A 25,440-nucleotide genomic window follows, 5' to 3' on the forward strand; every position below is an offset into this window, starting at 1 on the left:
TATAAATCGAAATTTAATTTTTCGTTAAAGCAAAAACGACAACGGATTTTTATTAATTATAACTGTATCAGTCGCCCGGGAGAGGTCAGAGACACATAAGTACAGGTGTTTGCGTCGTTTAAGGCAACATAGCTTCAAAAAAAAGTTTTTTTGTTATTTTTTTATATTTTGGGTACAATATAGAAGCGTTCGTATCAAAACTTGCATTTTTCTACACAGACACGATTAAAATTATTGCATATCGAATTGAGTAGGCACGTTTAAATGTGATTTGCGTCGTTTATTAAATGACACATTGTTATATAAGCATATACAGTTAGGCCGTGTCAGTTGAAGCTTCACAAGAGGGTTGATAAATCGTTGATTTGCTTTCCGTTTCCTTATTTTTCCAGATTCTAAATATAGTTCCTATCGGAAGCACACAACACATCCAATGTATATAAATGTATATAAATAGCAGTCACAGTTCGATTAGGAATGTTCCTTTACAAACATGGAAAATCCAACTCTGGCAACAATGTCAGAGTAGCTATATGTTGACACATTTATTGTTCGATACAATATAGTAAGCTATATACCTCGACCGTTAAATGAATACCAATCTAACCCATTAGAGCAATATAATAATAGATATAAGCAGAACTTAAAACATTTAACATTTCCCTGTAATCGTCCAATTCTCATCCGTAGGGTTCCGGGGGGTAACACTTGCCTGCAACGATAAAAGTTTAATCAATATTCTAAAACGAAATGCATGTCAGACATATGCATTCTTAAAGGTACAAGCTTATAAAAACGTTTCAATATTAATGCATGATTGTGTTTAATTCATTCAACTTCCATATGATAAAAAAACATATAATGTCTGTACTGATAGAATATATATGCTATTTTTGGCGCTTTTAAAACTAGCCAATTTGTGGTCACGTAGAAATTAATTGAAAATCCAATTTATAAAAGCCTATATTTTTTACCTGTAAAGAAGCCACTGTTTAACGTTACAAAGTTGAAAGATCTAAACGCAAATTATGATTATGAGTAAATACGTCATAAAATTATTACGTCATGAACTAAGATTTGGCGCGTGCGCACTTACACAATTCTAGTTTTTCTTCCAGCATACCGATCTGGTTGCTAAGCGAGTAAATAATGTTTGAAATATCAAACTGCAGTCCTGGCTCTTCTGTGGTCTGCATTGGTGTTGTTGTTTGTGGTGATGATGTTGTTGTTGGTGGTGGTAAAGTTGTTGTTTTTGTAGTAGTGCTAAGAGATGTAAAATATGTTGAAGTTTGTGGTTTTTGCGAAGTTTTGTCTGATTTTGAAGTAGCTATTTCTGATGTAATGTTTTGAAGTCGTTCTAACTCCAGAAGTGTTTCATTATAGTTTGATTGCAAATCCTCGAGCTGGGATTTCAAAATCAACTGAAACAAAGAGAGAGCACAGTGTTAAAATAAATATATTATGTTATCAAGGTTTCATAGCAAAACGTATGAAAATGTTGCCCTTAAAGCCTTATTAATTTACGACAAAGGCTTCACAAAAATGTGATTCAATCTACAAGGATAGTTCAAGACTGGCAGTAGCCAGAAATTACAATGAACTTTTTTGTTGATCTCAAAGCCAACTTGACAAACACACAAGACTCCATAATAACACCAATATCCAAAATCTATATCTATTCATATTATGTTTAACGCGTTAAGACATTCAATAAAACGTTACTGAATTTCGTACATTTTCTGCTGTAACATTGTCGAGGTCATCTTTCAGGGAGGCGATCTCTTCCGAGAGCACTGACTGGTTGGCCAACAACTCTGTCTGAAAGTTTTTTGAAAAAAAAAAACGCGTTCTGATTCTTTATTAGAACGTAGTTTCTGTTCTTCATAAAGGACTTTGTGCGTTATATGAATATTTATTTCTCTGATTCATTGATCCAGTTTATTGACGAAGTTGAACGGATTGATAGCCGGTACGTGAGTAGAGTGTTATATTAAATTATGTAGGAAATGTGAAGCCATACATATATTAAAGATGCACTCTTACCACCAAATAAGTTACATCACAATTTAAACAGTTGTTTTTAATTTACCGTTAAGGATAAATAAATATCTAAAACAATGGTTCGTATGAGGGATACCGTGTTGAATTTGAAAGAAAGGTGCAGGAAATACGGTATTTCTACCTCATGAGACGATAGTTGATCACTGTAAATCTTTTAGCACTTACCAATCATTTAATATTTGTACGTTTTTAGCCATTAAATACACGTTTACAATACTGTTACCAGTAATTAATATTTTCAATAAATTCACTATCTAGTAAGTAGTGAATGGTTTATTAGTCAAAATATATGTTTGTCATAAATGTGTATGTACTGATTGTAAACACGAGTGTCACTTTAATAAAAGAATTCTGTGGAATCATACATTACTTTTAAACAATATTGTGGATCGATAGCTTCATTGAGACGAGGCATGGTAGCTTCCCGATCACACGGGGGTCTGTTTCTTGGATAGAAACCGGTAACAGAGTCTATTATCATACGTTTGAGGGAAAAGTCTCTGCCGGGGCTCGAATTCATAATATATCACCTGCACCTCGTTAACATGGTGTCAATGTAATATGATTTGATGTTGTTTACCTGCGTGTGAACGTTTGCCTTGAACTCTTGTTGTAGGAGGGCCACGCTAGACAACAGAGCCTGGTATTCCTGCTGACACGTGAAACAGTCTGAAACACAGCAGGCAACAGCTTACCACGAGAGAGATTAATAGAAACTCGTACGCCGAGATATTAAACTGTGTTACATTCTGAAGTGTAGTAATTTACGTAATTGCGTTACGACTTTATAATTAACCTACAGTTGCACAATTTCACCACAAACACGAGTTTTAATGTTTTATAAGTTTTCAACCTGTGTCAGTAAATCAAAGCTTTGAGAAGACTAAGTGCACATCAGCGCACTTGTGACGTTATACTTTGCATCTAAAGTTCAGGACACATGCCAATTGTTAAGTTATGGGCCGTATTTAAAACCAATTGAGACTTTAACTTTATTTAAAGAGTATAATTGGACTGTATAAATGGCTTGCGAACACACTGAATGTGATCACTGAGGCATTTCTAAGGGAACGTGTTAGAAGTATTGTGATTAAGGGCCTAGACATTAACGTACTGCCTTCATATACTTAATCAAAAGGGCTGCTGTTAAAGACTTATCTGTTACATGAATTATGTGAACGCGCTTACATGTGCATGTTCTGCCGTCCGCCTGCAGAATGAATCCTTGTTGGCACGCGCACATGTAACTTCCGGCTGTATTCTTACATATCTGATGGCATCCGTTGTCCGCGCTCTGACACTCGTCAATATCTGAGCGGAATAAATGGTTACACGAGTATGTTTTCTGTGGACCGACCTTCTGCCAGTGGTCAGTAGGTTATCAAATATTTTCAAATAATGTCAAGAGTAAATGCTATGTAGTGCTGCATACAAATCGGCACCGCATGCAGTTCGCCACGAACTATAATATTATCCGTTATAGGTCATGCCTAGACGACCTTTGTTTGGCGACAAGGCATGCTCACAACGTTTTGTTTGACAAACTGATTTTGTAATATGCCAAAAAAAAACCTTTTATATTTAACCGTTTGCTCGCGTTGTTTCCCATCTTTAACGAATATGTTTAACGCGGTAATAACGAAGATCCACTTAAAATAACGTTTTATGAATTTATTTATGAATGAAACTTGTAGTAATAACATATTTCAATTTCATATATAGTAAACGAGGAGCAAGAAACATCATTCCGACGCCCACGACAAGGACGTTGACACAAACACGTCTTTATTCTATTAAAAATAACAACAAAAACACAGAAAAAACAACGTGATTTAGATTGTTCCCCAAACAAATCCATTGACAATATTTAATTTAATGGTAATTGAAATTCAATTTAAACATCCTCATAATCTATGGGTAAACGCTGAGTGCGCAGTGAAGATTTAATGCACCTCACATAGTGCAACATAGAGTTCCTCCGAAATACATCATTTGCAGATATAACAGCTTGTAATTTGTTAAAGTGGCAGTAATGGTTTTTGGGGGTCGTTTACGCCAGTGTTGATACCTCGCGATCTTAAAAACCAAGTCATTAACGTCGAATAGTTTCCCTGGAAAAGTTCATTTGGCAAATATGCTAGACTTTCTTATGCTGCAGTCGTGCAGATAAATAGCACTTGTTGTTGGATTTTAAAAACGAAATCAACGTCTCATTTATTCAGAAGGCTGTTATAAATTCTTCACTGTTATAATTATTTTGTTTCTATTATTAGTATGCGTTAATGTTTTACCTGTGTCGCACATACTTCCAGTGTAACCTTGGCGACACGAGCACATTTCCGGTTTCAGGCAAACACCAAACTGCCCACAACCATTCGTGCAGATGGCTGGAATGTAAACGGGAAAGCATTTCTGATATCAGTCGAATAGAAAGAAAACTCATTAAACATACAGTTAAAACATATTATGGCAGATGACCCTTCTAATACTCCTGAACGCAATAATATGATAGTGGTAAGACAACCCTGTATTACATGAACAATTGCTGACCTTTGTTAAACAATTAGTGTGTTGTATTTGAATTATAATCTTTCAAGGAATTCGATAATCAGTTTCAGTTTCAGTTTAATGGCAATATCAGCAAATATATGCCTAATGGCCAAAATAATGCATCACAATTATTTTTATGATGAATGATTAAGGAGAAATATGGCTCTATGTTTACTTCACTGTACTTATCTAAGCCATCATTGTTGATGGAGGTTATCGCTACCACCAAGGCAGCTGCCAGTTTGTCATGTTCAAGGTATTTAATCCGTATTTTGTTATAATATCTTCTGATATACAAATAAAAAACACCTATTCCAATCTTAAAGGGAAATCCCACCCAGATTGGAATTCTTCTATATATAACGAAAACAGGGCATACATAATTGTCACTTTAAGATGCACAAGCTCCGTTGCCCCGATGGAATTGCTTTTTGATAAAGTTGTTTTAAATTCAAACTATTTAAATGCCAATAACTGATAAAGATTGGTCAATTTCGAAATAATTAGACATGGATTGAAGAGCTCAGTTAGTTCACTATGTCAATTTCCCTGGATAATGGAAAGAAAGTTATTTATCATCTTTATTAGTAATCAGTTGCAAGATTTCAAGCTTTATACATATATAGGCATAATTTTTTATTCACGCATGGGTTAGTCCAACTGCTAATTATGATTGGTAAATTAACTATGTCCATATGGACTAATAAAAGCAAACAACAATGTATAGGGGGAGAGGGAGAGAGTGGTCTAGTGGTGTAGGTGCCCGCCTCTAACCTAAGAAGTTCTCGTGTCGATCCCCATAGGGGTATTTTCTCATAGACCCTGATAGTACCCGGGGTGGGTGTCTACACAGAGAGTGATTCTACTTTCGTCACAATCGTGCAAAAGAGAAATGCGTGTAAACTAACAGCAATTCTGATTTTAAACGCTAACCGGGCCTTTTATTTGTATATCAGTTAATGTACCAAAATGCAATTCAGTCATGTGGACGCCCTAATTTACGGCGTAAACATACGATATCCCTTTAAACATGAGTTTCATTGAGCATATTGCACCCGTCAAATTCAATACGAAGAAAATCCCACTGGTTATTCTCTTTTTCATTTGGTTCGGTTTTTATTTATAAACATTTGTATTGAATTAATTTACATTAAATGGCATTGAAGTAATAAACAGTGCATTTTATTCATTTTGAGATTCATGTTTTTCGACTAATCACCTATGTGAAGGTTTGGATATTGACTATATATCATCGTATAACACTGTATCAAGTGTTAAAGTGCCTCTTTGATACCGGACGTTTTTGAATATTTCTTTCATCTCCATCCAGCAGCGGGTCTCATGTGTTTACGATTACCCAATTTGCAGGCTCAAATATCGGTAAACTAACCGTGTAATGCGTTTCATGATTTATCGACAAGAGATCTCTCTCTTTTGAAATCTGAGAAAGTTAAATAAACTAATATTTCAAATATCTGTACATTCTTTCAGGATATTATAACCATGATACTTTCATTCAGTCTAAAACCTGTCTAATAAATAGCTAAAAAGCAACGTCATACGCAGTAGTTATTAAAATCACACAGATTTCCAGATAGAAGTTCTTCTGTAAAAAAGAACATTCCATGGTTATCAAGCATATTTGTTGATTTTATTCCAATTGAATCTGTGCGGATATATTAGGTTGAAAATACCCTTACTAGTGACTACTTAAATGGTAGCAAGACAATTATAGCACCAGAAACGGACACACAACTTAACACGTATAGGCAATCATGAATTAACTCACGTGCCATGCATCCCTTCCCTTTACTCCTGTAGGTCCAAACATAAACAAAAGCTGTGGGTGATATTTTGTATTTTAATTTTTTATGTAACGCGGAGACAACTCATGGGCCATGCAGTAGTTCCCCTCACAACCTGGAGCCCCTGTAGATGTAACCCCGGACAACAGCGGTGGATGACAAATCACATCTTGACCCGGTTGTTTAAAGCTCACATTAAGGTTTAACGCTTACCATCATTGTTAAATGTTACGCTGTCCAAGTGAAAATGAATGTTCACTTTAACGTTGTTAAAAGATTCTGAGGGGAAAAGGAGTTAACTCACGTGCCATGCATCCCTTGCGTTGTTGCTGGTTCTGACCCCAACCCGGACAACAGCTGTGGGTGAAGCTAGAACTCCTCTGTAACTTTAGGACCGTCCTGTTTGCCATTTCGTACGCCACACTAAAATGAGTATCAGCTAAATAATGATGACACGGCAGGGACTGGGCTCCGTTCTAATAAAGGATCTTAGTTTTGGCTTTAAAAATCTTACATACTTAAGAAGATCACAAATGTATGCCAAATATAGAAATTTTGACACTAAGACAGTTTCAACCTTGACTGGAATCTGTTATAAAACGAGTCCAAAGAAATGTAGCAAAATAGTATTACTATATAAATGTATAAATGCCAAGGCGCTTTTCCCATAATTAACTTATATGATATTGCTTTGAAAAATAAAAACTCGAACGAAAAGAGCTTTTAGTACAACGTGTAAGCAGAACAGTATATGACCAACTGAAACAAATTGTAGACGTATGCTATTGTATCTACATAAATGAAGCCGGTTCGTGTTTGTGTAAACTATACTCATATTTTTTTCTCACAAATTACTTACCCAAGATTGTATGTCATAGTTATCCTGATTTAATTTGAATAGACTTGTCATTACAGTTTTTGTAATTGTAAAATGCAGTCAACCACCGATCAAGATAAATGAAGTCAACTGGAGCCTTTGCAACCCCAGTTAATGCTTACTGTGCGATTGTGCGATCAGCTTCAAGGGGTTTGATGATAGATTTATATCCTCCTTAGACTTATTGTCTAACTCTTTAATAATATAATTGCTTTATTCAACTCTTGGAACCGCTTGACTTTGTTTCAAAGAGAATATTTGGTGCATAATGTAAAGCACATATTATTGTAATAGCCATTAGAACATGCTAGTGCTCCTTTACCATTCTTTTCTACAGGAAATTGACTGTCTAATATTGTAATACAAACTGAATAAATAAGAAAGGTAAGAAGCTGATCTCCTCTTGTACTCTTGTTGGCACAAAGGTAACAGGTCATATAACAAACACACACGAAAAAAAACAAGACACAATATTTACAGTAGCATTTTTCAATTAATCTCAACTTCAAAGATATAATGTTTAGTTTTTTGCCTTTATGCGATCAGCAAAATTATGTTCCGTACATATAATATATTGTGTATAAGGAATCTATCTAAGGAAACGTCACATACTCAAATTGTGGACAGTTGGTTGGAGAGTTATTACAATCCCGAGATCGAGGTGTGTAGATGGGTCTCCTGTAAGTTTCCTGGACCTTGACGGGCCTCGATACCACCTGCTCTGACGTGCACACGTGTCGTCTGAAATATATGGAAATGAACTTTATGTGATTACAGAGTATTTAGCATGCACCTGTTCTAGCACAGGAACGTGCCTCGAGTCGTCTGCAAAAGTTGAAATAACAGTACAGTAAAACTGCGGTCGTTCGAACAAGCTGTCATTCGAGAAACGGGCGGTCTCTCGAGGTCAGAGCTTGATCCCGAACATTTTTCCTTCTAGTTTCATATAAAACATACCCACGCTGCATCGAAACCTAAATATGTCGAGGAGTCGAGCACAATAGTCGATCCCAAGTACACAAATCATGCACAAAACCTTATGGCTCCCTCGAGGTCATAATTTACTTGATTTTTACAGACTGCTCCCTTCTGTGATTCCATTACTTGTAATTTGCCGAGCCTCGACACCATATCTTCCGAGTCGATGTGTACGTATAGCCTGAATTAAAATTGTTATTTCGGGTATTATACGGACGGACCCCGTATTCACTTACTCTGGAATATACAGATGTTATTGAAAGACAGAAAACACAGATAGCTAAGATGCATTGGCAACAACGCGTCGCGTCACAGTTGGTAATAAGTATTGTGTCGCATGTAGCTCCAAACGTGCTGCATCTACTTTTACATATTGGAAAGCATGGGGAGTTGTGCTACGGGGGTTTGGTTGTCACTCTATTCGCTCCAACAACAGTTATGACCCATGGTTAAGTAATAATAGCCACGTATCTATCTTACAACTTCAATTATGAAATTTAACTCGAAGGGTTTGTTTTACATTTTATATACTTTATTCAAAACGAGACATATCACCACCCCTGTGTCCATGCGGTGTCTGGGAGTATAAATCTATTTGTATATTTGTATGTGGTCATAAATTTGCAATTAAATCTGCCAATACATTGTATGGGATAGCAGGTGTTTAAACAATTACAGTGTATCTGCTTGTTAACATACTAAGGGCATTTTCCCACACGTTACATCTTTGTCTGCGCATACGATTCAGAACATGCATCATAGAGAGGTTCCAACACTTTGATTTTAATTGTTTATAATGGCAGTTACTTTCTGTTTTAACTCAAAACTGTAGAAGTAAATGTCCCACGGTGAAGTTTACCTACAAAGTGATTAAGGTACGTCGAACGCCATAGTGTAACGCATTAACATAGTGTAGTATTTTCTTATGAGAATTTCGAGGGGTTAAATTTAAACGGTTTTAGCTGACATTCAATAAAGAAACATGTTTGCCATGTACGACCAACACAACGCCCCCAAAACCATCATCAGCAGTCGGTCCAAATCGCTGGCTACACACATGCATGAATTACATAAAACCCACACAATGCAGGTTATTGCAAAAACAGGTTTCATTTTAATGCATTACCGTGTTTAACTCATTTAACTTTAATAATCAAAACAAAAATGCTTATAATTTAGGTACAGATAACGAGATATTAGGTATGTTTTGATGCGTTTTTAACTGGGTAATTCGTGACCAACTGGCTATTAATTAGAACAAAACATTTATAAACGCTTATGATTTTATCTATACATTAATCTGGGTAAATGGTTTAACTGGGTAATTTAAGCTATTAATTAGAACAAAAACATTTATAAAGGCTTATGTTTTTATCTATACATCAGAGTTGCTTTTTTATTTTATCGTAAAAGTAAGATGAGATATTTATGATAGTACATTTAAAATTAAAATAAAATAAAAAATGCTATGTTGTGCCCCTTTAAAGTTGCCTTTTCGGCACTTAAGCACACATCCCAAAGAACAAGCGAACTGTGTAGATACGTATTGTGATAATTTTTTAAATAGACGAACACTTCATTTCGTACAGTAAACCGGAAACAGATGTGCTCTGTCTCCAATGACATAATAAATAACTAATCTATGATGACGCCAGCTGATAACAGCCTAGATATGTTTACACGAAAACTGTACCAACCACGTGTCAAGGACAAATGAATTGATGTTATCAACTGCACATCTGCAATTGCACCACGCTAGGGAAAGAAGAAACCAGGAGACCTATTCCTTGTGTTACCAGCGTTAATCACCATTTCGAAGTAATTAAACACTAATTGTCATCGCCATCGTCGAACGGATTATGACATATGATATATAGCTATCTATATAGTCTTGACGATGAAAACTATACAAGATAAAACAAATCAAATCCGAGATCGTTAAGGTAGACCACAGATCTGAAGTGTTCCTGTGTTAGTGCTCTGGCTCAAGGTACTTCCACCTCCAAGCGTTTCCTTTCGTCGTCGTTAGTGTCTGCGTTGTTCATGTTTTTTTCTACTGATTATATTGGCTGTTTAAGGCGTTTGTTTTGAGTGTTAAAGTCATCCTTAGACGACAATAGCAGAGCAAGTTCAAATGATGTCAATAGATCAGAACTAAACTGATCACAGATGTGTTGAAACTGTTAAACCTTAAACCCTTTCAATTATGTCGAGCTTGATCAAACGCTATCATTGGAGATGAAACAGATCGGGACAGGAAACATATATTGCATTGGTATGTCAAATATTCGTACAAATTTCTCACACAATTGTCCACCTGCACAGTAGCATTTTCATGAATATCTGATATCAAACATATTTTGAATAGTATATCATCTTTTCGAATCCTACGCGTCATAACATTTCTAATGTTGTTGTTTTGTTTTTCCTGCGCGAAGCTTTTAAAAGCCATTGCGATATAAACCCAGTCCAATGCAGCCATTTTCAAAAACTCATTTTGAATCACAACTATGAAATAAGAATCTTAACTGAAGGTTGAAAGTGTAGATAAAATGTATTTATTTTGAAGAAAAAACTGTATATTGATACCAGGCCCCAATATCACAAAAATACTCAAATCTAATTTCAATTTCAATCTCAACTCAATTTACCACATAAAAGCATAGTATGATTCAAAATCTTGCATGTTTTTATACTTTTTAAAAACGTATTTTCTCATCGAATGTTTAGATAAAAAGATTTTGTCAATATTTCAATAAAAGTCTTATTCTAGCGTAAAAATATGCTTGAGTATATTTTAAGAACAAAGAATAGTGCTCAAATACATTTTTGGCTGTAGAATATCTTTCCCTTGGAATTTGATCAAAGGCGTCAATCAACATACTCTATGATAGAATGCGCTTTTAAAAGGTGTAAAATATAAATACGATTTTTGACAATTTTTGATGCTATGTAGTAAAATGAGTTGAGACTGAGTTTGAGATTTGACTTAAGTATTTTCGTGATATTGGGGCCAGGTCATGAGAAAAGTCAATCGTTTATAATACGTAAAGCTTAATACACTCATATAGTATCGAGTCCCAAAAAGTGCAGAGCCTTCAAAATAACAAACAAAATCCTTCCTCTAAGTGTTTCAATCAATCAAGAGTCTGGAAACATGGCAATTTTCAAGTATTTCAAGCTCTCAATACCATGTTAATTGGACATAATAACATGTCAGTTAGACAAGTTCGCGTATCAATCAGGCAAGTCAACATGTAACATAATAGAATATCGATTAAATATAACATATCATCTATTTAACATGGTTATAAGTCAAGTCAAGTCAAGTTTCCTTTATTTCACTCATTCTAATACAAACATGGATAAATGAGGTAATATCATATAATAAATATCACAAAGGCAAACGAGTGAAAGGCATACATATATAGATTTGATTTGTTACATTACAATTTTTATAGAACCCTTTATACTTTAAACCATTTTGGTGCTAGACCCTTTTCAGTTCTTACGATTTTTAACCCAAAAATATCCCCAAACCTTAATATCCCTAAAAGATTATTCAAATTTTGAAGGAAACTTTCTTGAATATAAAATAGTCATGAACATGATAATTGTTTGTTTCAGTGCAATATATTTCATCGTGTGAACACCGACAGTAATGTTTCGCGAGTGGCGTGGCTAACTTTTGGCGTTCATGAACTATATTGCGATCTTACACTAAAAAAACATTTTTTTCTTTTTAATATAGTATAAAAATGATATAAATTGACATTTAATCGTTTTCCAGAAAAGGGCGCTACAGTATATGCAAACATACAATCGGAACTCCTCGGCCATTTTCCACCGAAAACAACCTCGGATGTATGCCGGTACATCAGAAGAAGTAGTCCGTAAAAAATAAATAGTAGTGTTAATAATCTGTAGTGTTTTAAAGTGTATTTTGTTTACCTAAGTATAAAATGGTTGCCAGTGAAGTGAAATATTCGTTAATAAAGATAACCAGGAGAAAAGTCATAAAGTTTAACTGCTAAATTGACATCACTACGCGAATTACTTGCAGGGTAGTTAAGTTGTAACAAAATTGACATTGTAAACCGTTTATATACATCCGAGGTTTTTCGGTGGAAAATGGCTGAGGAGTTCCAAATGGGAATCTGCGTTATTGCAGAAATTACGTCGTTGAAATTGTATTCCAGCTCTGTTCGCCCTGACGTTTGATTTGAAATTGAGATGTGGCTAAAATTTCATAACCTTGAAAAATGTCAAAATGTTATTAACTCTATTAACTACCGGAAAGAGTTATAAAACATATTATACTGGTCATGTTTTCAAATGCAATTATTCACGTGTGTGATGACAACTTTATTACTGAAAGTTCTTATCACTAAGAATTTAACATACACCAAGCGTGATTCAACAAATATGTTTATATGATGTATCAATCATCCGATTTTAGCGTAAATGTTTGCAATTCATTCTGATAAAGGAGCAGGTGTCTGCAGACGGTGGGTAAATACTGCCACTCGGGTCAATGTTGTTTCGGCAGATATTCAAAACATAGGAGATGCAGCGAAGTAACGGTATGTCTTGACCTTGACATGAAATGAATGAATGAATGTAAATATTTGTATAGCGCATTATAAAACAAGTCTCTAAGCGCTGCACACGCGAATTAACAGGTTAAAAAGTCCACATCATTTCACTGATACGCCAATTTAAATAGGTGAGTTTTTAAAGCCTTTTTGAAAACTGCCAGGGAGTCAATGTGTTTAATTTCTACTGGCAGGCTGTTCCAAAGATTGGCTGCACATTTATCAAATCTCTTTTCACCATATGTTTTAGTTTTTGTACGTGGAACGTTCAGTAGCTTAGCAGAGTCTGATCTCAGAAGTCGTATTGGCTGGTATTCACTAATTAGATTGTTTATGTATACAGGAGCAAGTTCATGCCTGATTTTGAAAGAGTACAGTATGACTTTGTACTGTACTCTGTACGGAACCGGGAGCCAGTGTAGAGAATATAGAACCGGGGTTATGTGGTCACGCTTCTTTGTAAGCGTGATTAAACGAGCGGCAGTGTTCTGGATGCGCTGCAGTTTGTCAATTACTTTGCAGTTTGCACCACATAGCAAAACATTGGCATAGTCCAGCCGAGAGGTCACGAGAGAATTTACAAGTGTTTTACAGGCATTTATGGTAATGAATGGCCTAATCCGCCCAATATTACGCAGATGGAAAAAACAGGATTTTGAAATTGCATAAGCCTGTTTGTCCATGCTTAAAGTTTTATCAAAGAAGGCCCCTAAGTTTTTCACAAATGATGATTCATGAACAATTGTTCCGTCAAATTGTAATTTTCAGCCAGAAAAATTCTTTACTTGATGTTTTGGTGCAAAGATGATGAGTTCAGTTTTGTCCTGGTTGATCTTAAGCATGTTCAGGTGCATCCAGGAACTGATGTCCGACAAGCACGCTTCAATTGCTGGTACTACACTAGTCCAACTGTCTTTTGGTTTAATGACAAGGTAGCATTGCGTATCATCAGCATAACCATGGTGTAGCATGTTGTGGTTCTTACATATATCCCCTATTGGTCTAGAGAACATACAGTATTTTCTCGGTCCCAGTACCGAGCCCTGAGGAACGCTAAAATGTAAAGAGGTTTCGTCAGAAACAGCCGACCGAACTGCAACGCGTTGAGACCTATTACTCAGATAAGAGTGAAACCACAGCAGGGCAGAGCCAGATATTCCATAGGCATGTTCCAAACGGTTAAGTAGAATAGGATGGTCGATGACATCAAAGGCGGCAGATAGATCTAACATTATCAAAACCACACATGAGTTATTGTCAAGTGCGGTCGCTATGTCTTGGTGGACTCGCAGAAGTGCTGTCTCTGTGGAATGTCGTGCACGGTACGCAGATTGTAAATTGTCATGTAATGTATTAGTGTCCAAGTGATCCTCCAGCCTTCTTGCTACCACTTTTTCAAGCACTTTAGACAGAAAAGGGAGGTTTGATACAGGTCTATAATTACTAAATGTATCATGATCCAACCCAGGTTTCTTTAGTAAGGGTCGTACAATGGCCTGCTTAAATTGAGTAGGTACTTCAGAGTTCAACAATGATTGATTCATTATAGCTGTGATGATTGGGAGGAGACTATCTAGACAGGGCTTCAACAGAGATGTTGGAATGGGGTCCAGTTCACAAGACTTTGCAGATGCATGTATGATGGTTTTCCTAACCTCTTCATGGGTAACAGGAGCCAGGGCTTCCATGCGCTCTCCAATGAACTTAACATCAGCCCGAAGGACATCATTGTCAGTCTGATTCTCACTCAACTTGTTACGGATACTGATAATTTTTCCAATTTTTCCAAGTTACTGTTTTCTTCAATTTTGGATGAATAGTAATCCTTTTTGGTCTGTAGCATAAGTTTATTATAGATAATAAAAGCTTCTTTGTATATCTCTGTATGAACTGTCAAATTAGATTTTCGCATCTTTCTCTCAGCCTTACGACGGTTCCTCTTAGCAGCACGGAGACTATCATTATACCATGGTGTGTTTGGCCTGATGGTTATCACTTTGGTTTGTAATGGGGCATGTTTATCTAACAGCTCCTGGAGGCCTGTATTATACCTCTCTACAAGTTCCTCAGTCGTACCCTCTATGGACTGCAGCGTTTGTGAATTGGTGATATCTGTTACAAGATCGTCAATAGATACATCACGGACGGCACGAAAAGATACAATTTTATGTTCTCTTTTTGGCTTTTGAGTTTGTAGATGGGTGCATATGGCAAGATGATCACCAGATGGGCAGCCTTTAGAGTCAAATAGGCCTGGATTCTCTATCACGGGAGTTTCTTGGAGTAGAGAGCTACTTTGTCTGGTTATGAGTACATCCAGAGTGTGACCACGATTGTGAGTTGCACCAACTACATGTTGGGAAAACCCATGTACTTCAAGAGTCTCAAGGAACTTCTGACTGTCAACGTTGGTAGAGTCATCGAGATAAAAGTTTAGATCACCTGTTAAGATGACTTCATCTGGGCTCAAAGCTAGTTCATCTAAATATGATGACCACTCCTCGAAGAATGTTGCAATGTGAAAGTTGTTGCCCTTTGACACAGGAGGTCTGTATAACGAACACAAGATAAAATGTGAGCTATTGGTACTGATGTCGCATTCCATATGCTCAAAATGTGTTGCCTGTGTAAACGATTGTACAGACTTAACATTGATGGTATTTTGGTATACAAGTCCTACACCACCACCCCTCCTCTCTGATCTAGAGACATGACAAAAGTTGTACCCATCTGGGAGGATCTCTGATATTACACTATTGTCGACAGCAGTTCCTAACCAGGTTTCAGTCAGAACAAGCAAGTCAATGTTTTTATTTACTATGAAATCATATATAGAAAGTGTTTTGTTTTTGATTGAGCGGCAGTTCAAGGTATATAGAGACAAACTTCCTGAAGTAGGCTGAACATCTTTGCTAGCAATCTTCAATTGTCTCTTTCTATGGGCGTTTGTCGAAATTGTGTGATCCGCTTTAAATGAACTCTGCCATCTTATGTAAAACAAAAAAATATTGGAATAGTTACAGAAACCATTACCATTTGGTTCAGACTATTCTTTAACAACACACTCCTGATTTTCCATTTGCTATGGACATTGGCCTGATTTTTCATTTAACTGTTGGACTTATGCCGGGGAAATTATGAAACCATCAAGTTTTAGCCGTTATATAAGTCGCTAAGATAGATAAAAATAAAAGTTTTTTTCTTGAGATTAAAATATTTTTATCAATCTTGAGTACGGAAATTATTGCTTCCTATTAACCCTTGTTTTGTTAAATACAATCCTCTTTAAATAATTTCTTCGGAAAGGAATACAATATTGTGGATATAATATCTCCAGACAAAGCTTTCGATACTTGCCAAACCGCGTATACATTTAGTTTGTGGTCGCCAAGCCGGATATAAGTGTTTCATGTTTCCCCCCAACGTCATGAGACCACATGATTTTTCAAAAATCTTTTCAACATGCAACCCGAAGTGCAATGGCTTTGTTTATGATATCAGGATGTTTATTCAGTAACAAAGCCTGCTTTATTTACAGTAGTTGCCCGAGCATTTATTTGTGATGCCTTACAGTTGTATTGTTCTGTTGTCCTTTGTAGTGTATGCTTGTGACGTCTTGTTTTTGTTACCGTATAATCTTTACAATTTATACTCAATACATTTTGAGACGATTGCGATGTTGATCATCCAGGAGGTAATTTAAACCCGCAGTGAGGTCTCATGTACTTTTCACTGATTATCATTATGATTATGACCCCCTCGTGTACATATACTTGCTGTCTTATTGGGCGCCGACTGTATTTGATATTACTTTAGAAATATTCCAACTTAGGGACTAGTTCATAAATTGCAAAACAATGTTTTCAATAGTTAAAACCTTGCATGATAAAATATGAAGTTTAGTTTGTTTTATAAAACTGTACACTTTAATTGATGATGAAACCTTAAATTATAATAGCCCTGCTTACCATTTTGAAAATTTTGATTTTAAATGCCAACTCAATCATAACAACTCGGCCATCTCCGAGTCAGATACAGGCCGAGGTGTTCCAATTGATATCAACTTCCGCCCAAAATAGATGAAGGTTACACGGTACTATTACAATATCCTTATGTTTGTAAACCTCCTATGCAGTAATCTCCCTTGTGATGTTTCTGTTGCTCGTTTAGTATTTTGAATAACCGTGACCCTAATGGGCTTTACGCTGCTGTATATTGTTTTCATGTGTTTGCCGTCCATATGGTATTACATTTGTTTGCCATTCGTATTGTGTAGACATTTATTTGCCGTCCGTGTGATGTAAACATTTGTTTGCTGTCTGTGTGGTGTAAACATTTGTTTGTCGTCCGTGTGATGTATACATTTATTTGCTGTCCGTGTGGTGTAGACATTTGTATGATCCGTGTGGTGAAGACATTTGTTTGTTGTCCATGTGTTGTAGACATTTTTTGCCGTCCGTGTGGTGTAGACATTTATTTGCCGTTCGTGTGGTGTATACATTTTTTGCTGTCCGTGTGGTGTAGACATTTGTTTACTGTCTATGCGGTGTAGATATTTGTGTGCCGTCCATGTGGTGTAGACATTTGTTAGCCATCCGCGTGCCGTAGACATTTGTTTGCTGTCTGAGTGGTGTAGACATATGTTGTTTGCCGTTCGTATTGTGTAGATATTTTTTGCCGTCCGTGTGGTGTAGACATTTGTTTGCCGTCCGTGTGGTGTAGACATTTATTTGCCGTGCGTGTGGTGTATACATTCGTTTGCTGTCCGTGTGGTGTAGACATTTGTTTGCTTTCCGAGTGGTGTAGACATATGTTTGCCGTTCGTATTGTGTAGATATTTATTTGCCGTCCGTGTGGTGTAGACATTTGCTATGTTTTCCGTGTAGTGTAAACATATGTTTGCCGTCCGTATTGTGTAGACATTTATTTGGCGTCCGTCTGGTGTAGACATTTGTTTTACCGTCCTTGTAGTGTAGACATTTTCTTTGCTTTTCGAGTGGTGTAGACATATGTTTGCCGTTCGTATTGTGTAGATATTTATATTCCGTCTATGTGGTGTAGACATTTGCTATGCTGTCTGTGTAATGTAGACATATGTTTGCCGTCCGTATTGTGTAGGCATTTGTTTGCCGTCCGCGTGCCGTAGACATTTGTTTGCTGTGCGAGTGGTGTAGACATATGTTTGCCGTTCGTATTGTGTAGATATTTATATTCCGTCTGTGTGGTGTAGACATTTGCTATGCTGTCTGTGTAATGTAGACATATGTTTGCCGTCCGTATTGTGTAGGCATTTGTTTGCCGTCCGCGTGCCGTAGACATTTGTTTGCTGTACGAGTGGTGTAGACATATGTGTGCCGTTCGTATTGTGTAGATATTTATATTCCGTCTGTGTGGTGTAGACATTTGCTATGCTGTCTGTGTAATGTAGACATATGTTTGCCGTCCGTATTGTGTAGGCATTTGTTTGCCGTCCGCGTGCCGTAGACATTTGTTTGCTGTACGAGTGGTGTAAACATATGTTTGCCGTTCGTATTGTGTAGATAGTTATTTGCCGTCCTTGTAGTGTAGACATTTGTTTGCCGTCCGTGTGGTGTAGATATTTGTTTGCCGTCCATTTGGTGTAGACATTTGTTTGCCGTCCGCGTGCCGTAGACACTTGTTTGCTGTCCGAATGGTGTAGACATATGTTTGCCGTTCGTATTGTGTAGATATTTAATTGCCGTTCTTGTAGTGTAGACATTTGTTTGCTGTCCGTGTAGTGTAAACATATGTTTGCCGTCCGTATTGTGTAGGCATTTATTTACCGTCCGTCTGGTTTAGACATTTGTTTTACCGTCCTTGTAGTGTAGACATTTGTTTGCTTTCCGAGTGGTGTAGACATATGTTTGCCGTTCGTATTGTGTAGATATTTATTTGCCGTCCGTGTGGTGTAGACATTTGCTATGCTGTCTGTGTAGTGTAGACATATGTTTGCCGTCCGTATTGTGTATACATTTATTTGCCGTCCGTCTGGTGTAGGCATTTGTTTTGCCGTCCTTGTAGTGTAGACATTTGTTTGCTGTATGTGTGGTGTAGACATTTGTTTGCTGTCCGTGTAGTGTAGACATTTATTTGCCGTTCGTGTGGTGTAGACATTTATTTGCCGTTCGTGTGGTGTAGATATTTGTTTGCCGTTCGTGTGGTGTAGACATTTATTTGCCGTTCGTGTGGTGTAGACATTGATTTGCCGTTCGTGTCGTGTAGATATTTGTTTGCCGTTCGTGTGGTGTAGACATTTGTTTGCCGTTCGTGTGGTGTAGACATTTTTGCTGTCCATATTGTGTAGACATTTATTTGCCGTCCGCCTAAGTAGACATTTGTTTTGCCATCCTTGTAGTGTAGACATTTATTTGCTATCGGTATTGTGGAGACATTTATTTGCTGTCCGTGTGGTGTAGACATTAATTTGCCTTTCGTGTGGTGAAGATATTCGTTTGCTGTCCGTGTGTTGTAGACAGTTGTTGCTGTCCGTGTTGTGTAGACATTTGTTTGACGTCCATGTGGTGTAGACATTTGTTTGCTGTCCGTGTGGTTTAGCCATGTGTCTGCCGTCCGTTTGGTGTAGACATTTGTTTGCTGTCCATGTGGTGTAGACATTTGTTTGCAGTCCGTGTGTTGTAGACATTTATTTGCTATCGGTATTGTGGAGACATTTATTTGCTGTCCGTGTGGTGTGGACATTTATTTCCGTTCGTGTGGTGTAGACATTAATTTGCCTTTCGTGTGGTGAAGATATTCGTTTGCTGTCCGTGTGTTGTAGACAGTTTTTGCTGTCCGTGTTGTGTAGACATTTGTTTGACGTCCATGTGGTGTAGACATTTGTTTGCTGTCCATGTGGTGTAGACATTTGTTTGCAGTCCGTGTGTTGTAGACATTTATTTGCTATCGGTATTGTGGAGACATTTATTTGCTGTCCGTGTGGTGTGGACATTTATTTCCGTTCGTGTGGTGTAGACATTAATTTGCCTTTCGTGTGGTGAAGATATTCGTTTGCTGTCCGTGTGTTGTAGACAGTTTTTGCTGTCCGTGTTGTGTAGACATTTGTTTGACGTCCATGTGGTGTAGACATTTGTTTGACGTCCATGTGGTGTAGACATTTGTTTGCTGTCCATGTGGTTTAGCCATGTGTCTGCCGTCCGTTTGGTGTAGACATTTGTTTGCTGTCCATGTGGTGTAGACATTTGTTTGCAGTCCGTGTGTTGTAGACAAGTGTGTTGCCGTCCATGTGGTGTAGACATGTGTGTTACCGTCCATATGGTGTAGAAATTTATTTGCTGTCCATGTGGTTTATTTTTGTGCACTTAAGATGAAAGTTCGGAAAGTTTGGAGACTGCCGTTGAAATGTTTAATTTTTAGTCGGAAAAAGTAAACACAAAACTGTGCAGTGTATCATTAAATTAAATCTACTGAATGAAACAGTTTTGCTGCAAATTCTATAATATATACATAAATTTTAAAATATAACGTACGTTTTTTCGCGTTTGTTTGCTATGTTTGTGTGTTCGTGGTAGACAATTCTGGTTGAGCAGGGACCTTATGAACCATGTTTCTAAACAATCAATTAAAGGAAGAAGATTGACGTAACAAGACATTTGTTAACATGCCATTAAAAACCCAAAGTAAAATAATACCCAACCCCATATATATATCTAGTTTAAATCATGCTGTGTTACTCCACTATTTGTCAAGTAGGTTAGATATATAAATTTTATTTCAATGCTTACAATAAATGCTCGCAACATTTCAGAAAATATTTTACATTTTATTACATCAAAACCTAGAACATGGGGCTTCAAGCCAAATAACTGTCCTTTATTGAAGTGCATGTTACGTATTATCTTATGCATACCGCTCCATTTATGTGCGTATTGTCATTTAAATTGTTAAATATTTCTGCTATGCGATAATCTTGATTGCCGAAAAATAACTTCAATAGTTAATGATGGAATGTTTATTAAAACCGACGTAAAAAAATACGAATTCCTTATCTTTACGAGGGTTTAAATTCTAAAAACGTTTCAAGATATTAAATTGGTTAAACGTAATTGAAACAATTGCCGACAGGAGCGAAAGCTATACTGGTTTAAATGCAACGTATGTTCGGCTATATCTCGAAAATACTATTGATTCAGAAGGAAAAATCAAATTCAACACGATGCTAAGGATTGCAACTTTCAATTGTTCCTACAATCCATATAATACAAAATATCGACATTTTGGCCAATATATGTTTTATATGTTCAAACATAAGAACAATTATTCTAGCTTTTTCGATTTGTAGATTTGTCGGACGCTGCATACAATTTATACAAACAGCATTGTTTAAAGTGACACTATTATTCAGAATCAATACATACTAATGTACAAAAAACATATTTTTTAGTGATAAACGTTCAACTTCTTATAATGTATTTATGGAAAATATTATTTACTGATAAGAAGATTGTTACCGTGTATTTAAAACGCAAAAATATTAAATGTTTGGTGAGTGCTAAAAGATTTACTGTGCTCTACTATCGTTTTATAAGGTAGAACTACCGTGTTTTCTGCACTTTTCTTTCAAATTAAACTCGGTATCCTTCATAAGAACCTACATTTTCGACATTTATTCATCTGTTTTGGTATACTAAAACAATTGCATAAATAGTGATAAATCTTTTTTTGGAGTAAGAGTGCATCTTTAAGATTAAATTCATTTAAAAAGGAGTTAAGATTTCAATTACAAACTTAAACAATTAACTTGGTTTAAACTGTATTTATTCATATGTTGTAAATATATCAACATATTACAAGTATACAGGGTAAAGGATGAAAGAGATAGCTTAGAGCTAATATTAAGACTTCTCAACAATCAACTTAGGAGTGCATCTGTAACAGTTGAAATGAGCTTTACATCCACACTTTTCACACGGTTAGTTAATTGCTAATATATGCAAAAGGGTACCATTCTGCCGTGATACTATGCACATGCAATATCGTTTGAATAGCTAATTCACCACAACGTACATAATTACAGATCATATGCATGACTTGAATCAATTTTACGAAATATGCGAAATTCACACAAAGGCGTTTTTATGTCTCATTTTAATTGTGATGAAATATTAAACTGCTGTTGAAAGTTTTATACCTTTATGTAAGCTGTTTGATATGCTAAACCTATCATTGATACACTACAGTTGTGTTACAAACACCATGTTCTGATATTAACTGCCTAAATGGGCAGCTTGCACGCTTAACCCTATCGGCATCAATTACACGATTTATATTGCTTTCACTATTAGACACTTGCTGACTGACTTGCATTTATTAATTTGAAATCACGTAGTTTTGCCTATGTTTGCGTTACGTCAAACAGACATGTTTTCCCGCGACGCGTAATAAATGTTTACATAATATATTATACCTGGCCTATTCGCAGTGAAGAATGAGCCGCCGAGGCCAGGGATCGACCCCGGTTTAGAAGTACCGATGATGGACTGGCACACCAGTGACCCGGGTTTCAATTTCATGAGAAATAACAACAACGTATGAGTGCTTCTAACATACAGCAAAATTAAATAATGCAAGTCACAGATCTTATTTCCAATGTCAAAGTATTAACTTAAACCCAACATAACCATTACATTTTCTTTTTGAACTGTCAACAACAACCAATTAGTATTTTCCCATTGCATAGTTTTTTGAGGTTTTACTATTACCAAACATGTGAGGAATTTGACAAGCATAAAGTGGAAAAGCGTTTTCTTCCTGTCGCTTACATATACTACAAAGTAAGTAGGCACCAGTCAATTGCAACCACGGCCCCCGGTCCGGGGGTATACCGGGGATAGCCTGATATCGGGGGGATGGGCCGAGTTTTTACCGTCCACGTGGCCCCGCCGTGCCGAGTGAACGCTATGGTTTTGGTTTCGCGCCGAACAAAGCGGGTCAAAGAGAAAGTCAAATTCCCCGGACCAGTGTGTGTGTGTGGGGGGGGGGGGGGGGGGGGTTACAATTGACTAGTGCATTACTTTAAAGGGACTTGACACCTGGATTATCACTTCGAGCTAGTATGAGGCCGATATTACATTATTTTACATGATATAAAAATATTTTATCGCAGTCGCTGCTGAGATTACCCGTTTAAAAAAATTCTCATTCGGCTTTCTAAGTTTACAGACATATATAGTGTATATTTAGCATGTGATGATCTCGTGATTAATACAAAAATATATACCGACGCTATTTGAAAATTTTCTGGAATATACGGTAAGCAAACCCAGTAAATTCGCATTTGGAAACATATACAAAAAATGTCAAAGATACATGTGTCGAAAGCGATAAATAAGTAAGTATAAGATTCAATGCGTACACAACGATATTTAAGTAAGTTTTTGACAGTTTTCTTGCAATAGTATTATCTGGTCTAGTCCCTTTAAGACGATACACTTTATTGGCCGTTTTCACTCGAAGTGAGAACGTCTCCTATGATATGTCATAGGTTTTATATAGAGTCCAGGTTCTCCAAAAAAGTTCTGCCTACCTACCCAACATATTCCTGGAGATATTAGTGTACCAAAGACATTCTCTTGCCTAAGGTTTAGCAAATATATATTTTTATGGAAATCTAATATTTTTAATAAAATAAATAATGCAATTATGATAAATATTTTACAAATTTCTTACATTCTTTACGGAACACTAGAAACTCAATGAATGTTAAATATGTTTAATGGCTAAAGGTATTGCTATATATTTTATATATTTGTCAATAAACTTTGAAAACATTGATATCACATAAAATCAACCTTATAATTCAAGGACAAATCAATAAAACCTAACCAAACTACCAAATGTATGTACAGGAAAGAATGTATACTATAGTTAGGGCAATCTGTCGAAGCATTTCTAAAAAATGAGTCAAAACAAACAAAAATAATGAAAACACTATTCCAAAGGTCCCGCTTACCCTGGCCGAACCCGAACGTTAGTGCCCACAATAGCCTGGGTGAGGTCGACGACAGCCCCCGGACACGCGGCCCCGGGCGCACAGGCGGAAAGACAAACAGACGCATAGGCGCAAAGGCACGCCACCGCAAACACTGTCACTGCTTTGTTAAGCATATTCCTCAATATCACACTGTAATTTAACAATCAAGAGTAAACGCTGTATCTTAACAATGCAGTTGTATTATCAGTATATACAATTGGCAATTAATTATTTATCCGAGATTTGTAAATACACATAGTTACAAATTTAACTCAAGCAATAAAATGCCATCGATTAAACGTTGTTTTATCGCAAACAAATTTATTAAAACAGAGAGTGCATTGTCGTTAAATACCTATCTCACTACAACGGATGCAGCGAGTCAAGTGACTCTCTTAACCGTCTATGCAACTCTGCATGCTACTCCGTATTTTAAACGAAGCTATTCGTTGGTAAGGTATTCGATACACAACCACGTGACTGAAGGTTGCCTGGCGATCTTTAGTAATCCATTCGGAGCTTCTCGTCCATTGTTATCGAAAACAACCTAAATTTATTTAGCAGTTAAACTTTATGACTTAACTCTTGGGAATCTTAACTTCGTTAGCAATAATATACTTCACTTGCAATCAATTAAAACTTAGATAAATAAAACACATGATTTAATAAATGATATAATTCAAAAACGTATGAAATACTTCAACTGATGTACCGGCATACATCCGAGGTTGTTTTCGATAAAAATGGCCGAGGAGATCCGAACGTTAGTTATATGTCAGTGTAGCTTTTGAACGAGTTTTATATGCAGAAAAGAAATATGTTAAGATTGTACCGAGACTGTCACTGTTAAGATTTCACCCCGATTTTCCCCGATTTATCTCACAGGCGTGAATGCTGCCGATAACCTTGCGATAGATTTAATAATACAGGCAGATTAGCTGATGACCTTTTTGGGGTTGAAGAAGTCGTATCATTGGATTGAACTGCGTATGAGTCAAATAAACAGCAAGAAGAACATTAATGCACAGCATCAAGTCGGTGCGATAAAACTAGAAGAAATAAACATGCATCTAGATGAAATGATATGTGTTTGCGTAATTCAGTGATATAATATTTAGTAAACATGTATTTGAAACACATTATACTGCAATGAGTAAGTAAATGGGAAAAATTATTATGCATCCCTAAAATCCCCTGGACTTAATTCTTTTGTAGCAAAACAAACAACCAAGCAAATTGTAGTTGTTGTTTTTTTGCTGCTCGCCAAATAGAGATTACTGCGATGTACATGATTACTGCGTAGGAGAAAGAGAAACAGATAACTTGTAATGGTACCGAAGGCCGCGTCTTAAAGGATACATGTTTACAATTTTTCAATGGACAATGGTTGATGGATATTTTTTATGTAAGAAAAGTGAATACTTATCAATAACACATTTCTTTCAACTTTTCACAATCCATTAACTCATTCAAATTATGATAAAAAAATGTAAATTTACCCTTGAAGATAATAAGCTGTGTCTTGGATGTCTTGCATCAAAATTCTTCTTGTTTATTGAAATA

The 25,440-nt window shown here is 36.4% G+C and overlaps 1 protein-coding gene across 2 annotated transcripts; it reads right to left on the reverse strand.

Moving 5' to 3' along the window:
• On the reverse strand, positions 1-24,388 carry LOC128223778 (epidermal growth factor-like protein 7). 2 transcript variants are annotated; one of them, XM_052933156.1, is made up of 10 exons: positions 24,233-24,388; positions 23,857-24,027; positions 7,906-8,034; positions 6,721-6,839; positions 4,353-4,448; positions 3,250-3,372; positions 2,642-2,730; positions 1,735-1,818; positions 1,097-1,421; positions 1-712 (listed from the first exon to the last, which is right to left on the reverse strand). In XM_052933156.1, the coding sequence occupies exons 2-10, from the start codon at positions 24,009-24,011 to the stop codon at positions 681-683; spliced, it is 1,152 nt and encodes a 383-aa protein (XP_052789116.1). In that variant the 5' UTR covers positions 24,012-24,027; positions 24,233-24,388; the 3' UTR covers positions 1-680. The 2 variants fall into 2 exon arrangements, with proteins under 2 accessions (XP_052789116.1, XP_052789115.1); XM_052933155.1 differs by lacking the exon at positions 24,233-24,388 and having other exon boundaries at positions 23,857-24,226.
• Between the last annotated feature and the right edge of the window lie 1,052 nt (positions 24,389-25,440).

The sequence above is a fragment of the Mya arenaria genome, chromosome 17, assembly GCF_026914265.1.
Source record: "Mya arenaria isolate MELC-2E11 chromosome 17, ASM2691426v1".
Classification (NCBI taxonomy): domain Eukaryota; kingdom Metazoa; phylum Mollusca; class Bivalvia; order Myida; family Myidae; genus Mya; species Mya arenaria.

What these genes read in the sequence shown, in the direction of transcription:
- LOC128223778 (XM_052933156.1), bottom strand. Translation starts at nt 24,011, where the DNA reads ATGCTTAACAAAGCAGTGACAGTGTTTGCGGTGGCGTGCCTTTGCGCC. An exon ending in AGGCAAACGTTCACACGCAG is followed by an intron (nt 1,819 to 2,641) that starts GTAAACAACATC and finishes AAAAACTTTCAG; the next exon opens with ACAGAGTTGTTGGCCAACCA. An exon ending in ACAATGTTACAGCAGAAAAT is followed by an intron (nt 1,422 to 1,734) that starts GTACGAAATTCA and finishes TCTTTGTTTCAG; the next exon opens with TTGATTTTGAAATCCCAGCT.